The sequence below is a fragment of the Vanellus vanellus genome (genome assembly GCF_965231255.1).
Source record: "Vanellus vanellus genome assembly, chromosome: 2".
NCBI classification, from domain to species: Eukaryota; Metazoa; Chordata; class Aves; order Charadriiformes; family Charadriidae; genus Vanellus; species Vanellus vanellus.
The window spans coordinates 88,270,693-88,288,523 of record NC_138906.1 but is presented as its reverse complement, the minus strand read 5'-3'; the positions used below and the strand labels follow the sequence as shown (position 1 = coordinate 88,288,523).

The 17,831-nt window shown below is 40.0% G+C and overlaps 1 protein-coding gene across 1 annotated transcript in view; it reads left to right on the top strand.

The window, feature by feature from the left end:
- Nucleotides 1-17,831, top strand: part of FBXL7 (F-box and leucine rich repeat protein 7) — a gene marked incomplete at both ends in the record, with an annotated part of 195,944 nt that overhangs the window by 34,237 nt on the left and 143,876 nt on the right. Inside the window, one exon of the mRNA XM_082479834.1 lies at nt 14,628-14,717. Within this exon, the coding sequence (XP_082335960.1) occupies nt 14,628-14,717 (90 nt within the window). The remainder of the gene's footprint in view (nt 1-14,627; nt 14,718-17,831) is intronic.

Sequence of the window (17,831 nt, the reverse complement as noted above, 5' to 3'; positions counted from 1 at the left end):
TTTTTACAAAGCTTAACAATGTTTTTTGTTGAACCGTTTTAGAGAATATTTTTTTCATATTTCTTCGGTGTGGCTTTTGTTAGTTTTTACCAGCACTGCTTAATTAAAACGTGTGTTAAAGTGGGATCAAGAAGCAGGGATCATTTACGGAGGTTATGCTAAGCGTTTCGGGGTGCTTGCTTGACATTGCAGTAAGTGTGGTGAAGATCTGGTGTCAAATGACAGGATATCGATGCAAGCATCGTGTCCTTCTCTGTGCCCCCTTCCGTACAGGTGACAAGTTGAGTCAGAGGAAGAAACTTAGCATTAATAAATGAACATTGCAAGAACCAGCGTGGCACAGAGCAGGGCAGTAGGGAACTGAAGACTGGCCCTGCTGTGGTGTTGCTGGGGCAGGGACTGATGGCCCTGGGGGGTTGAAATGGGGTCCTGGGCTGTAGGCAGGCGTCCTGGTTTGAGGTAAAACACATTTGGCTTACACTGTGATAACAGGTGAGGGGAAGCCCAAGGGGAGAGGGGTGAGCACAGATAGACTGGGCTAACAGTGCCTTCCAGGCCCTAACAGTAGTAACTTTGTCCTGGTATGCTTTTTGGTTCCCAGAAACCATCCAGACAAGAACATCCTGAACTAGAGATTGTTTGGATTGTGGTGTGTCATGGTCGCAAACACGCCCACTCTGTATAAATCTGGCTAACCCCTTTGGCTTCCAGTGTCCTGGAGATTCTATACCTTTGCCAAAGGCTCTTGTGACTTTACAGACCTAGACTACTTCTTATTATCTTTTCTGGTTTTGTCTTAAATGCGAGAAGTCTAGGCTGGTTGAAGTTGAACTGTGGGAGCTGCTCTGGCTGGGCTAAACTAAGGTGAAACAGTTGCTGCCCTTACCCTTCTTCCAGCTGCTTGTCTTGGCTCTGGCTGTTAGTGGCTGCCCAATTGTTTCTGCTCACTATACTTCTGCTGCAGATGTACCTAGATTCAATGTTGTTGGTTTGTTGTTTTTTTTTTCCCTAATGAAATGCTCATACTGAATACTACAAGTATGATTTATCACACCTAAGAACAGAATTATCACTTGTCTGTACTGCAGGTAAGAAAGAGGACTGAAGCGCGTCTTTTCACAAAGATTGGATAAAACAATTTTGAAAGCAGCGTCATTCTGAAATTCTTACAAAATTACTCAGTTCAATCTGAGCTTCACAGATATACTTTAGAAGGGATTTTTTTAATCCTTAAACTATAACCAAACAATCTTTAGGCCAGTGGCACACATACTACTGAACGGTGAGAATGAAGAAAATTTCAAAACTAATTACTGATTAATCAATGGGGTAGATATTAGCTATCTTCATTTTTGCCTTAATTTGTCCTTCCCTGACTGAATACCTGTATGGGTTACAAATAACAGTGTCCCAGTGAAGGTTGTAGGGCAGCCTAAAAAGTGTCCTTTGTCTTTTTGTTGATAGTCCATTGGGATACCTTGGAGTATGCTATGCTTAAAATAGATGAAGGCATTCTAATGTCTTGTGGTTGATGCATTTATACTTACCTCTTCTGAGAATTTCCATGCCATGTTTCCATGCTCTCTGAAAGGAAAGCTTATGTGGAAGACAGCTGAAATAAACATAATGCTGCAGAAGAAACAAAAATGCTGAATTGGCACTGAAAACCACATTATTTTATGGACAATTACTATCCCGCTCGTATTCCAGGGATAGATGAACCTCTCTGTTGTTTTGGATAAGCATCTATTTCCAGCATTCAGGCAGTGACTGCAGCAGCAAATTGTAGTGTGCAGTCTCTGTACAGGGTTAAGACCAGAAGATGATTAAGTTATGCAACTGAAACTACGGAGTTTTCAATATGAATAATGGAATTATTTCTATTATAATAAAATTACATGTTAAAACTGTGTTAAAAAAATCAGGCTGGTACTGGGGTTTGAGGTGTTTTTGTTTGTTTTTGGTTCTTTTTTTTGTTGTTTGCTAACATCCTCAGACATTCTGTGGTTAGAGCTTCTTTAGATTTCTTCCTCCTTTTTCTCTGAATTCTGTTAAGTTCAAAGTTGATTGTTAAATGTACAGTGTGAAGCCTTAGTTTGATTCAGTTTTCTCTTGTAACCACAGCTTCTTTCATACTCTTATTTGTTTTTAATTTGGTTGTGTGTGCTGATGAGTTTGGCTTTTGAACCTGCTAGCACGTGGCTCATAACTTTGCCAAACTTGATAGTCGATAGAAAAAAAAATACAGGCATGTTTCTCAAGTGTGCAGATTTTCTCCTTTTAATTGCCTTTAAGGTACCACTTTGTATCACTGTATGCCTCTTCCACAAATCTCTTTCATTCAATTTTTGTAATCCCAGAATTTTTCAGTCTCCTTTTACTTGCATCCTTGAGTCAGCCACTTCCCTTTCCCTCTCTCTCCCTCCCTGTATCCATCAGTGAAGAAAAGCTGGAAGTGACTGTGCTTATCTAAAAGAGTAAAGTGATCCTTGTCTGTTTTTTCTTAGCCGTCAGATTCCTTTGTTCTTTACTTTAAGAAGTCGTCTTAGGCTTTCAGATATGTATTGTCACGTGAAAGATTTTTGCATCGCTCTTCACAGCGTACATAGATACCAGAGTACTTCGTTTCTACGCTGTCTTGATGAGGGTATTTCACTTCCTCACCTCCTTACTGTTGATGCTGACTTAACCAGCTGTCAACATTCAAACTGAAAATTTGGCAGCTATTGTGAGGTTGGTTACTGTGGGGTTACTATGTACTATGCTAAAAGAGCTGCTCCCCCAGCACTGCTGCAGCAGCCACCTCCAGCTGTGGGTTCCTTCTGTTCCCATTGTACCTGACTTAGTAGTCATGCAGTTACAGGAAGAATCTGTTTAGTTTGCTGATCCATCTCAGGACTAAGATAGAGGAAAAAAGAATTAATTTTTTAATCAGACTGAGAAATCTATGTTATACCTAGTTGTGCCAATTTAATATCAGGCCAGGAAAGTAGAGCAACTTTAGTAGAAACTTCCGTGGGAATATTTTCAGCACGAGATCCAAACTTTGTTAGATTTCAGATAATAGTATCAAAAGTAGGCTGTGGGGATACTGATACAATGGGAGAAGTTTTTGGAGAACTATTACCTGACTTAAGCACATGCAGAAGTTCCTATTTGGGTGGAAAGACGTCTATAAAAATCTAGGCTTCAGTCGTCTTGACAGGTGTCATACCAATTGCCTTCACGCTCTGTGCTGCTGCTGTGCTTGTTTTGGTAAGTTGGAGAATATGCCTTCACAAGTCAACCTTTCCCAAGTGGTGCTCTGCAAACTAGTCTTTGCTAAGAGCCAAGTCCACAAGGGAGGCTAAGAGCAGGGACCAGTGAAAGCTTAACCAGCCAGGGAAAGGCCTGGCTAAGTTAATGAATAGTAGTGTGCAGTAATATTTTAGTAGAAGAGATAAAAGTCAGCTATTGAAAATGGTTTGAGAGCTAGGAAGTAGATTGGGACCCAGACTTGCTTTGGATCCTCCTCAAGGATGAGCAAGTGGAGTTGTGCAGCCAGACTGACTGGGTAACTGTGCTTTTAGACTTCCTTTTGGATGGAGAGGCGAGGCATGACTGGGCACTAAACACTGTATCCAAGAAAAGGTTCTGCATGCCCTCTAGTTGCATCTTTTAAGTGATGACTTAAAACTCCATCTGTGAGATTGATGATGTCTTATCAGCTGTAGGCCTTGGTGTCAGAACATTCACAGCTACTTCTGACTGTGAACATAGTGCGTCTGTTCATGCAGCAGTAACAGGCACTTTGCGTTTTAGTGTATGCCTGGGATGCAGTTCTAATAAATGGATGGAAATGATCATTGACAATATCACAACTTCTGTGCTTTAAGTGAAATGAGCATTAAAATTGATAGTGCGAGTTTAATATTAAACCTTTTGTGTTCAAATGCTGGGACTAGTTGTTTGTGAAAATATAAATACAAATTTTAACTTAATAGTATTATCGTGGAAGACAAACATGTATTTTGTGGTTTTGATTTTGGACATCTGAACAGTATGTTGCTATTTAATAAAACTCAGACCCATACCAAATGCCTGATGCGTTTCAGTGCAGTGGTAGGTTCTGCATTCACTTCAGAATTCATACTGGAGTTTATCCACTCAGGCTACCTCCACCCACTGGCACGTCTTGTGTGGTGATGTGCAAATGAAGTCTCTACCAATCTGGTATTGAATGGAATAGCCATCTCCTTTTCTGAATATAAAGGATTAGAATTTTGTTTAAATTTCAGTGAAGTTTGGGGAAAAACAAATTTGAAGCAGCTATCAGTGGAGAACTTGGCAATGAAGTGACATTCTCAAAGACAGTATAAAGCCAAAAAAAAGGATTCTGTTTTTTTCTGACTCAATTGTGTTTATTAATTTCCTGTGTTGGTTTAATAATTATTTTCGGCTGTTGGATTAAAATAGTAGATTTAAGGTTAGGTAGTATATACTAAGGAAGCGTTGTTTCTAACTAAATTTTAGAACAGCATATTTTGAGTAAATGCCCTTCTTAAAACATTGGTGATTGGAAGACAATGTGTAATGGAAAGCCCAATAGTTAATGAATATAACAGTTTCTAAGAAAATTCTGCAACTGGTAGGAAGCCCAAAGTTTTATTTCCCTGTTTATGCAGCGAAGTAGAAGGCTACCGAGTAGGAACCACTTTTGGAGTACAGGTTAAACCATTTCAGTAAAAGTGGTATTTTAAGGCTCGGTTGTAAAACGTGCTAGTCCTGTTAAGTAATAAAAAGAGGCTGTCACAGATTTCTCATCTTGTTTTCTCACTTTGAGTTCGAGAAAGAAACATACTTGCGTTCTTTCCTTCTCAGGCAGCATTACGTAAATAATATTTACCTCCTAGACCAAATTGTTCACGGGCTTTTACCAGTGTTTGAAATGTAGAGCTTAACGCTTGGAGTGGGTGCAAAGTTTGGCTGCAAATTAGTGTGGCCTTCTGGCACGTGGCCTGCTTGGTAGGCTTCAGAGAGGCCTTGTACCAGAGTAGGTTATGACACATTCTTACTTCTTTATAAACTCAGCAGTGGTATGTGCTGTTCATCGCTCTGTACTGTGAAGCAGAGATGCACTATCTTCAAAAATGATGGTGACTTTAGTAGTCCCATTTTGCAGCTCTTGGTTAACAAGCCTCATCAGTGAGTGTTGGAATTCTCTGGAAAAGGGATCAATATCTTCAACTGTTACATGGGGGAGGCAAAAGGTACATGAGTGAGACAGGTTACTTGTAAGTTTTTCGAGTATTTCGCCGTATAGTGGATAAACCATTGCATCATGCTAGCTCCAGAACTATTTACATCATATTTACGTCAGAATGAAACCAATCCTTATTGCCTTTGGCATTACAGCTTGGCTTGGCAAGTGGTTGGTTGAGTCTTGTTGTGACACTGATGGGGGGAAAAAAAGGTGACAAAAAGAGGCTGTGTCTCAGGGCATTTGTCCACAGGGACCCACCTCACTGCCAGCACCTGGGCACCCTCACCCTGTACAAATTCCTAAGAGACATTAAAAATGAGTAAGGTGACCGACTCCCTAGAAGAGACACTTTAGTATGCCAGTTATGTTCTGTAGACATTTGCAGGAAAGTTTGTTAAGCATGCGGTGACACTTGGAAAGGGGAGGGAGGCAGTAACTGGAAGAACAATAACGAAGGCCAAACTGGTCTATGTGGCCTGAGTTGAAATTCAGCTTCGAACCTTCAGAAGTGCTGCAGCACTAAGTATACTATTTCATAGCTAAGTTATGCCAAATTTCACTGGCAAATTAAGCGATCCTGGAAGTTGGAGTTACTATTTAAAAATAAAAAATAATGTAAAATTTCTTGTAGAGAATGCGTTCTGAAAATTTTTAAGAAATATTGTCCTGAAGTGTCAGTGCTACCACATATCTAGAAACTCTTCAATCTTCACTATGTTTCCTGTGAAACACTCAGTTTATTTCCTTTCCTCAGGGTTGGAGTTTGTGCAGATAACTGTTAGTTTTATCACATCCTGACAAATGTTGGGTGGAATGAAACTTGTAGCCTGTGTGTGTCATGTTGGCATGTGTTTTAATTTGACTCAGAAAAAAAAAAAAAGTCACTTGACAACCCTCCTCACAAGATTCTAGGGCAAAAGTACAATGTGGATTTGTAAATTAGCATATAACCTATTGTCGTGGTTTAGGCCAAATCGGCTACTGGGGACCTGGGGGACCCCAGATGGGACCGACAGATGCTCCCCTCTTCAAAGAGAGAGGCAGGGGAGGAAAAAGAGACTTATGAGTTTAGAAGGAACTAAACTACTTTAATGAAATATTAATAATAAAATAAAAAGAAATAATGAAATATATACAAAACCGTATCAAGCTCCTGAGATGACAATCATGACACTGGCTGGCACTGGGGCAGTCCCAGGCTGGACTCAGTGATGGACAGGAACTGGATTCAGGATCGGGATCACAGGCAGACAAACAGACTCCTCCTCATACATCAGCCATTGAAGGAAGAGCCCGTGACCCTTTGATCTCTCAGTTTTATACTGAGCATGAGGCAGATGGGATGGAATACCCTGTTGGTCAGTTTTGCGTCACCTGTCCTGTCCGCTCCTCCCTGCAGGTGGGACCCCACTATGCTTTTCCACTTCCGACCCTCCAACGGGGCAAATAGCCAAGTTGGTTGCCCTTGGCTGTTATAGCAGTAAGTATAAGCAAGAGCCTCTCTGCATACCGTGCCTGGGCATCAGCTATAAACAATTGGTCTTATCACTCTGAGAGTGTGAACATTGTCTGCACAATATGCAGTTAGTTTCAGTAGTTAGGCCTAGCTAAGAAGCGAGGTTACTGAACAAAATTGGTTCTGTGTTACCTCAAACCAGGACACCCATCCTGAAAGCAGTTCAATGAGAGACAGCACTTGTAGGTAGGTAACTAAAATGTTAAATCAGTGGTAGTTGCACAGCAGTTAAGAGATAATAAATGGAAAGCATTTTTATGACATATAATTTCCATTGGTAGAAATGTGGAGTCCAGGGAGAATGATAGTCCAAAGCATGTAGTCCAACTTTGCTTTTACTTTAGGTAAATGAATTGATGTATTGCATCTTTAAAGGATGCCAGATATCCTCAAAGGCTAAGTATCGCAGCGGGCTGCTGATTTCCATGGGGATACTTAGAAACATACTAGGAGCCTGCGGTCTCCGGGGGTGCAGATTGTAAAGAGATACATTTGAGGTTTTGAAGACTTGGACCAGCATAATGTGTGTCGTGGAAACAGTAGAAGGAAAAGAGATTTTTCTTTCCTCTTGCATGATGTCTGATGCTTTGAGGTTTGGATTGTTTTTTTTTTTCTGGATCTCTTCTTGATGTAGTTGGCATATATTTGATTAAAAAAAACTTGTCTGAAGATTTAAAAAAGAAAGTAATGATCATCTGGTAGAAAAGCCGTATGTTTATGCCCTTTCACCTTGAGAAGTTGAATTTAACTAGCGTCATTTGTAGAAGAATTGATGGCTGAAGTAAAGAAATTTTTTCACTTCTTTACATCAAAGTCATGGCAATACAATGCTTTTGGACAATTAAAAAGATTTATGTCTCTTATTATTCTGGACTTTACTGCTTTTTGCTCCTTTTTCCTGAATTGTTATGTTATGGTTCTCTGTTTTGGCATTTTGTCTAATGTTTCACTTCAGTATGGCAAACAGTGGATATGGCCTTACTGTCCATTTCACTCCTGAGGTAACTGTCACTGCCTGCTAAAGGCAGGTGTCATTGAATTAAAACTTGATGTCAAGAGTAATACTGCTGTTATTTTCTGGGGTGACATATAAGAATTCAGCCTGTTTGTGCAGGAGCTTAGAAGGGCATGTAAAATACAGCAGAAAAATGCCTATACATCAGAATCCAAGAGCAAATGTGCTGAAAAAAAAAAAAAAAAAAAACAAACCAAAACAAAATAATAAAAAAAAAACAAACAAACAAAAAAAAAAAACAAACCAAACCCTAGTAAAACTATTCCAAAGCAGAGTGAAAGGCACTCACTGCCAGGACACACCTTCATCTGTCACATAGGTCACTGTGTATTGTATCGTGTATCTTAGGACTTGCATCACGTAATTCAAGCAGTCTCTGCTTATGCAGGCTGGGTGTGCACTAACAATAAGGAAAATAACAAAGTGCACCTGAAGAGGTGACAGTCATACAGTCAGAAACAATGTCCGTAACAGGGCAGCTTTGCATGCGTGCTTCTGAAAATGGTTTTTCAGCCTTGGACAGTTATAGACTGTACTTTCCTGGGTAAGTTTAAATTGCATTGCTTCTGTCCTGACTGACTTGTGAAGGCTTTCGCACTTTTCAGCAGCGAGTGTGACTGGCAGAATCCAAAGTTTGCTTTTTACGAGTTCATGCTGTTTCCTTTCCAGTGTTTATCAAATGCTTCCATTTGGCTAAGATGACTTGCGTGTGTTTACTCTCACTGCTGTCCTGTAACTTTTTAACAGCCTGAAATACACTGATATAGGTGTTTGGACAAACACTGCTCTAATCAGTATGCTTTTGAAATAAAGATTGTAACTAGCTATACTAGCAGCTGGGAAAAGCTATTGCTTTTTTTCAGCAATATTGAAACATGGAGTAAGACCACCCAGTTCCACGCACAACCTTCTAATACTGTTTCACTGGATAGTCTGTAGCATCTCTTTATTAAAATAGGTATTTATTCTGTTCTGATAGCAAGCTGAAGATGCAAACAGTTTTATAAAACAGACGAATCTGTTTTAGTCAGTATCTGCGATAAAAAGAAAATGGAACACATTATTTTAATAATCGTGACTCAAAAAGAGACCAGGTAGATTTAATATGGCTGTAGGGCTGTTGAGTACAAAGACATCTATGACTAAAAGAACTCCTTGGGATACAAAGAGCTGGAGGCAGAGACTGTGTTCAGGGGAAGTATCTGTTACATGCTTGCCTTATTCTAATTTTCTTTCCAGCAGGATCAAAATAAAACATGTAGGAAATAGCTTACTAGGTTAGATGGCTGGAATGTTGTTCCTATGACTATTGTAAGGCTTTGGCACTAGTATATGGAAAAAAATATCCATGCTCTTGCTTCTTCAGAAGCAGGTCAGAGACATGATTTGAATTGCAACTGTGTAGCTGTGTGATTCTTTGCAGGCGTGGTGAAGTCCATACCACCTTCACTCCTGGTGTGAATTATGTTGTAGTGTAGGAAAATTTCTTTCTTCCACTGTATATACCTACTACCATAGTGCAGTTCGTTTTCTTTTGAATTGCAACTTCTGGCTTCGAAATAAAAAACTGTTGAATGTATGGAGGAAACCCCAGACAATAGCAAGTCATGCTAGGGAAACATTTGGCAGGCCTGTAATTTGTTTAAGCAGAGGATCAAATGCAGTCATTACTTCTGTAGTCTTTGCAATATTGCTCTTTCTTTGATCCTTCTTCTTGTCATTGTGTAAGAATCCCTGTGAGGTTCTATTTAATTGCTATGACTTTCTCAGCGTACTTTTTAAATTGGAGAGACGAACTGATCTCTGAAGACCAGTGTTATGCTACACATCAAGCTTTCCTATGGCATTAGGGAAATCGTCAGTCTTTGCCTAATATGCCATGTAAACCCACATAATGCTCTGAAAAGAAGCTCTGCAGAAGAACCCTGCCTCAGGTAAGTGTGAGACACCTGTGGATTCGTGCTACTTGCTGAATGTTTGCCAGCACCAGCCCCATATAGTAAATCATAATTTGCCTCTCTTTTGCCTTGCAACACGCTTCTTTAAAGTAGTATGTGGGCACCAAATCTACAGCACGGCAAAAGGCTTCTCTGTCAAGTCAGGTGTTTCCTGGCTTGAGGACTAGGTGGTGTCTCCTCTAACGTGGAACTTCTGCTTAAAACATTTTTATTGAAATGTTTCCTCTTGTTTCAGACCCTTCTTGGTGTGTTTTTCAGAGAATGAACCCTGGATGATAGGCCTGCTTTCTTTCATGTCTTTTTAGTTTTGGGTGTTTAACTTAATGTATGTTAAGGATCGTAGAAGGTGGCTGCTACTTTTGCTGTTATTCATTACTAGTGCAGCAGTGTGCAGATCTTTCTTAAAGAGCTTGATTAAGATAAGCTGTCTAAGAGAAAAAAGGCAACATCTTTGGGAGCTATTTTTGCAGCTATTTTTGGTATGTATTTGTTGCATATATAAGTCTGTAGTAAGTTGTGTAGTAAGATCTAGTACTTTACTATTTAGTTCCTTCTGTTAAAGGTAAAAATGAAGGTATGGTAAAAAGTGGTGTAGTCAGTTGGAAAGGCATTTGTGTAATGAATTTTCATAGAAGCGCTGAAATCGCAGGATGATTAAGACAGCTTACTGGTCTGCAAAACACTGTCCTCACAGAGGTACCTGAATTATAAAATTGCAGAGTTGTTGAAGTGGGAAGGGACCTCTGGATCCTCTGGTCCAACCTCAGTGCTCAAAGCAGGGTCTACTAAAGCAGGCTGCTCATGGGAGTGTCTCCAAGGAGGGAGACTCCACAGCCTTTCTGGGCAACCTGTTCCAGTGAGTTGACTATCATCACAGTAAAATAGTAAATAAGTAAATATATTTTAGGTTTAAATATAATTTCTTATATTTTGATTTGTGCCCATTACCTCTTGTCTTGTTGCTGGGCACCACTGGAAAGAGCGTCTCCCTTTTCTTCTTTCTCTTCTTCCTCTTCTTCCCTTCCTTCAGGTATTTATATACATTGGTAAGATCTCTCCAAGCCTTTTCTTCTTCAGGCTGAACAGTCCCCTAACTTCCTGAGGTTCCTGTCAGTCCATTTTTCTCAGCTTAATGAGGTCCCTGTGAATGGCAGCAACCTCTTGGTGAATCAACCATTCCTCCATGTTTTGTATTATCTAGGAACTTGCTGAGGCTGCACTCTCTCCCATTACCAAACCCAAGTTGTTTGGAGAATGCTTATATACTCTTATGTCTTAGCTCTTGCATGCGTACATGAGCCAAATCTCACCTATTAGAAGTGAATGGCTTTGTTTTGCACTAAAGGAAGAGATGTAGAGTCTGCTAGCCTATTTAAAACACATTGAAAATTTACTGGAAAGTATCTCCTGCTTCTCCCCACCTGAATGGAGAGTTCCAGAGTGGACAGTGAGGAAGAAGGCTTGTTTTGGGGCTGTACACAATAAGAGAAGACTTTAACTCATGAAATGAGTCGAGTGCACCCTCAGCAAGTTTGCTGATGATACCAAGCTGTTTGGCGAGGTAGACACGCTGGAGGGGAGGGATGCCATCCAGAGGGACCTGGATAGGCTGGAGAGGTGGGCCCAAGCCAACCTCATGCAGTTCAACAAGGCCAAGTGCAAGGTCCTACATCTGGGTCGGGGCAATCCCAAGCACAAATACAGGCTCGGTGGGTAATGGCTGGAAAGCAGCCCTGAGGAGAAGGACCTGGGGGTGCTGATTGACGAGAAGCGCAACATGAGCTCAACATGAGCCAGCAATGTACGATCGCATCCCAGAAGGCCAACTGTATCCTGAGCTGCATCAGAAGTGTGGCCAGCAGGTCAAAGGAGGGGATTCTGCCCCTCTACTCCACTCTTGTGAGACCCCACCTGGAGTACTGCATCCAGCTCTGGAGTCCCACACATAAGGACATGGACCTGCTGGAGCATGTCCAGAGGAGAGCCACAAGGATGATCCAAGGGCTGGAGCACCTTTCCTATGAGGAGAGGCTGAAAGAGTTGGAGCTGTTCAGCCTGAAGAAGAGAAGGCTCCGGGGAGACCTTATAGCGGCCTTCCAGTACCTAAAGGGGGCCTACAGGAGAGCTGGGGAAGGACTTTTTACTAGGGCATGTAGTGATAGGACGAGGGCAATGGCTTTAAACTGGAAGAGGGCAGGTTTAGATTAAACATTAGGAAGAAATTTTTCACTTTGAGGGTGGTAAGGCACTGGACCAGGTTGCCCAGAGAGGTTGTTGAGGCCCCATCCCTGGAGGTGTTCAAGGCCAGGCTGGACGTGGCCTTGGGCAACCTGGTCTAGTGGGAGGTGTCCCTGCCTGTGGCAGGGGAGTTGGAACTCAATGATCTTCAAGGTCCTTTCCAACCTAAACCATTCTACGATTCTATGATAAATATTAAAAGTATAATTGCAGGAAGAATTGTTATAAAACCAAAGCAGTAACCCCTATGGATTCTTTCTTCTTAATTTCTAGTTTCAATTGCTCAGAAGGAGTTAAGATGTTTTAAAGTTTGAGTAGATTTAAATGGTGAATATCTAGACTTATATCTGGCATTTCACAGTTTGTATAGAAATGTACAATTGTAAATAACATGTTGCTATTGGTTGTACTGGAAATCAGCACCCTACAGCAAATAAAATATTTCTTTGGCGCTCTTGGAGGCTTGCTTGTATGTGATGTAAATAGAAATATTATTGATGTTAATGGGGGAGGTATGTAGCCACAGAAAGCATTCACTTTGTGAAAATAACCTATGCCACAGATGACCAGCTAGCAGCTCTGCTGTTGTTTGGTATCACTGACTTCCTTTTCCCCAAAAAAGATTATTTTATTTTTTAGAGGAAATCCTGTTTATTTGCTTTGAGGAAATATTTTTTTTCCAGTTGGTCTTTTTTTGGTTTGGTTGTTTTTTTCTTTCTATTAATCTGTTATGGAGTGCTGATACTCCTTGGAAGTTTGTTTTCTGCCTCTGCAGTTGCAGTGCTTGGTACATGAGGCGTTGCTGGTAGTGGCGATACCATCTAAATACCTTTCTTGTAATTAACGATTTGATTATCAGCTATTGCAGGTGTTCCAAGTTGTCTGGACTCTTCTGGGAAAGAGTATTTTACATTTATCCTTCTCTTTTCTCATCTGCCTTTCTTCTACCACAATGCTAGTTGCCTTAGCTGGAGAGCTATTTTGGGACAGCCATTTCTATAAAGACCACAGTCCATTACTCCAGCTCATGTCACAGCTTGAGAGCAATTGAAGTGATACTCCAGAGGTGCTGCTTCTTGGGTTTGCTTAACTTTTTAAAGGAATGTAAAAAACAGTTAGTGAATCACTGAAAATATACTTTTGTTCTCTTCACCCCACCCAACTACTAGCCTTAGCCATCTATTTTTTTTTATTTCCTTCTGGCCTTTTTAATATCCTTTCACTCCACAATCATCTCTCAAATCTAAGCATGTTAACTTAAGCAACTTTACGTGGAGAATTATTCTCTAGGGCTGTCTGACGGATTAAGTGGCAGTACCTTAGTTGTGAAGCAACCTACGTTTGCACATTCTCCAGTCATTTCCCATTAAAACTTAAATCCTTGTTCTGTTGTGGCACCTTTAAAAATCAGACCTCCTCCTTACATCTAACTGTTATGAAAACCAGGCATACTGTAACCCAGACCCCCAAGGAATGCTTGATTGAAATAACAGATCAGAAAAGTCTCTTACTAACATTCCTGTGATTATAGGTTTACTCAAGTGACAGAAACATGGTGTCAGCTAGCTTTCTGCATACTGCCTAATTTTGCTCCAAAAACTAACATAGCTCTTAAAGGCTTCACCGATGCAGTGTTTGTGGGGATAGATAACTTCTTAAAATGTAACAGTATTCATTACCTTTCCTGTCTCCAGAATTATCTCACTTATTGCTGATTGGGTGGTTGATCTGGTTCCTGCTGCAGAGCACAGTGTATTTATTCCCTGTTAGTAGTTACTGAGATTGAGTAGAGTGAGTGAAGGGAAAGCGAAATAACTCCTTCTTAGATCCTCATAGGTAAACAACTTTGTTTTAGCCCCCTCTTCTCTTCTGCGGTATCTATTCGAGTCGATTTTTTCTTTGTTTTTGGTTTTCTTCTGTTGGTAATTTGTACCTGCTTTAACATCCCAAAAATGGGTCTGGTGGCACTAATGTAGTAACTGCAGAAAAAAAATCTTAAGAAAGAAACTAAGAGAAGAAACATGCATTGGTTCTGATTTAAAGTTAAAAAATGAAAGGTGAAGAACAAGTGTAGAAGTTAGTTTTAAAATGGTGTATTTCATCAAGCAGTGAGCATGGTGTAGGAGGAAACAGCAGATAAATCACTTTCATTTTTAAGTGATTAAGTGACTTGAATGCATGATGTGAACACATAAAAAGAGAACTCTAAACTCATTTAACACATTCTAAATTTAGCCCTTCATGCTGATGAGGGTCAGTATCTGTTTGTCCTGATCTGTGTTAGGTCTGTGTTAGAGGTATTTGAATGAGAAAACTAATCATGAAAGTTCTCCTAATGTTGTTAATCACAAACTTTTCATTTAGGATGGGGCTTAGCAAATACGTAATGAGAGCCCCTGTGACACAGGAGGCTGATTGCAGCCTTAGTACAAGTGAAGGTGCACGTGCTATAAGTTATAATGCAGTTAACTCCTACCCCAATGTGTTTAAAAAAAAAAAAAAAAAAAAAAAAATTAACATCAACTGCTTTAAACTTAGTTTAAAGCTTCTTGGAGTTGTTCCAGGTCCTGGTATGGAAGGTCCTTCTACTTCACTGTTGATACTTATGTTTGCTCTCTCTCTCCCTCCCACCCTCTCTACCTCTTTCTCCCTTTGCAGGCAAAGGCAGCTCAAGCATCTCATCCGACGTGAGTTCAAGTACAGATCACACGCCCACCAAAGCCCAGAAGAATGCAGCTACCAGTGAAGGTAGGCAGCTGGTACTCATTACCCAGGTCAGGCCCCCCGATATAATCCTAGCTATTTTCAGAAAAGGAACCCCTCCTCCTCATTCCTTCTGTATACAGTACCGTGGGTGTACTAGAAATAAAAAAAACAGTTTGACTCCCTGTATGCAGTTTCCACTCCTACCTGCTGTAGTTTCTGACTTAAGCTTGTGACAAAGGATTTGAGATTCTTCTGCAGAACAGAAATGTAGAGGGTTTTGAGTAATTTTGCATGTTGGTTTTTCAGCAAAGGCTTTTATACTTAAGATTTGATGCGATCAAATTTTGAGCTTGTTTTTGAAGAATATATTAATGGAAGCTTTTTGGTATATGTTCTAGATTAGTTCTCAGCCTCTTATTTTCATACTACAAATACCATGAAAATGTGAGTTGTTTGTGCCAAGTTTTCAAAATTGTAGCTATGGACACAAAGAGCTGACAAGACTTAATTAGATCAATGCATCTCACCTGCAGTTACTGGAGTATGGGATCATCTGGGACAAGATTTTTAATGTTAGGGGAAGGAGATGTTTTATGTGTCAGTATTAATACAATGTTGCACAAAGTGGCCTACGAACAGAGAAATGCTGATCCTTTCCTGCTGCCTCCTAATATATGAGTAGGTGTGTTCTGTTAAATGAAAGTATATTGGCCCTATATTTTACAAGGGTGTCTTTGAGGGCTGAGAGCAAATCATTAAACCTGTATGTAGTTTAATGATGTAAGCTGAAAGCATTTTTTTTTTTTTAGATGATAAAATTATGTGCCTTAACTAGCATTTCTGCTCAGCTCTGTCATAATAATTTGGTTGTAATCAGTAATTATCAAATAATAATTCCGATTTCTTAAACTTCTGTCATCAAAAATTAGGTTTCAAGCTCTGATTGCTCACAGTCTGGCTTTATTTCTTATGGTTAAAAGAAATTATAGACTTTGAATAGTTCTAGTTTGGCAAGTCTGACTGTAGGATCTGTAGAGTAAAAGCAGTTCATGTAAGTAATAAATGAGTATATAAATCATGAGAGTTTATTGTTAGGCATGCATAGTCCTGTATCAAGAATGAAGATCTGCACTTGTGACTCATGAGATATACTGGTTTAGAATCTCTGCTTTTTAGTCTGGGCAATAATTTTAACAATAAATGAATACATGGTAAATAAAGTTAAGTTGAATAGTAGACTTCATGTTTCTCTAAGCCTTAGATTCAAAAGTTTTGAAGTACCTGAAGGAGGTGAATTGCCAAGACAGAAAATACATTTAGGAAATGTATAAAAGCTTTTTAACTATTCTGTATGACAGCTGGGGCCGGGGAGAGGGAAATAAACCACAAAGGAAAAGTGGAAACTGTGAAGTCAGTACTTAGCAATTGCTTGAAATTTCTGTTTTACTTCGGTCAGTAAAGCAGGTTTTTTTTTTTCCACTGATTTTCAAATCAGATAATGCAAAATAATCTTTTACTAATGTCTAAGATTCATGTTCTTAATCTAGCCCGTTGTATAGCCAGTGCATGCCAATGTTGACCCTGAAATCTTCACCACTGGTTTGTAGCTGATTAATTCATTAGTGAGGGAGGCTTAAATGCAGGCCAGCAGATGCTGTATTAAAGATATGTTTTTATGAGTTCTTGTGCAGATTCAGAAAGAGCAATAGAGTTGTATATTCTATACTTGGAGGCATTTTCATATGTGAGCCTAATTTTTCTGTCCCCCTATAAGACTGTAATTTGACAAACACTTTGACAGCGGCAAAAGTAGTTTCTTCCTCAGCCTGTGCTACTACTACTTTCCTACCAAGTTTTTCTGCTGAAGAGTTACTAATGTGGATCAGTTTAATATAAATTGCCTTAATGTGGATTGCTGTGTAATCTGACAGATATTTTCAATGTCATAACAAGTGAGGCAAAAGGGTTCCAGGAAGGAAAGTGAGAGCAGAGACATGGAAGAGGTGGTGGGGAAAAACAGGGATTGCTGAAACAAGTGCTGTTACTAGAAGGCGTGTTTATCAATGGGTGCCTGTCTGGATATTTTTACTAATGCTGCTTCTTCTTCCCATGTACAGTAGACTTGTGCAGTAGGAGGATTCAGCTGAACAGAAAGACTCATACCTTTACTCATGAGTAAAGTTCTGTACTTGCAAGACTGAATGCTGTTCAATTACTGTTCAATTACTGTAGTGTCTAGGGACCAGCTAAGAATAGGAGCCTGATTTTGTTAGATGCTGTACAAGCAGTGGCAGTTATGTCTTTTCATTGGGGTGTTTACATAACATTTTATAACTGTTAGTTAAATTTACCTTTATAGCACTCCATGCTCTAGTATTTGCTTGCCATAATACGGTAGAACTTGCCCACCCCAAAGACTGGTAAGTGTATCTTGCTCTTCGCCATGAGACTATTATTGTTGTTGTTATTATTATTATTCTACAGGGACAGAAAGCTCCAATTCTGCCCTTTGCTTTAGCCCTGTATTGTAAATTCATAGCACTGTATGCTGTCCTATGAATGAGCCATGTGTTGTGTGGTGAGATGTATGCATCCTAGGTATGGAGTTGGAAGGACTATGGAAGACTGCAGGTGAACTTTTCTTCACGTTCATTGATGTGAACTAATCATAATTGAACAAGTTGCAGACAGCTTCTTTGCATCCCTTGAATTTCTATTGGCAGCTGAATTCCTGAGTGCCCAGCTCTGTGAAGAGTGTATAATTTGTGTTTGAGGCTGAAGGCCTTTCACGGCTCCTGCTTTCCACCTTTGCAAACAGACCTAATTCTTTCCAGTTCTGCACAGCATGTCTTCTCTTCTGTTTCTGTAAGACAGTTGACACAACACTTGTTTAAGCTGAATCAATGAAATGCCTTGAAACAACCAGAAAGGAAATCTGTGAGGCTGATTCTTTCAAAATCTGTGGTGCTCTACAGCAGAGATGAGTCATTTAAAGTACTTCTTAGGCAGGTATGGATTCCAAAGGATGGCAAAAAGGTGTCAAGGAGGACTTTCACTTGAAAGTGCAAACCATCTCAGGAAGTATCTGACAGCAGCTGTTATCTCGCAGTCAGTTTGAACAAACAAATGAACCACACTCTTCATCTTGTCTACTGC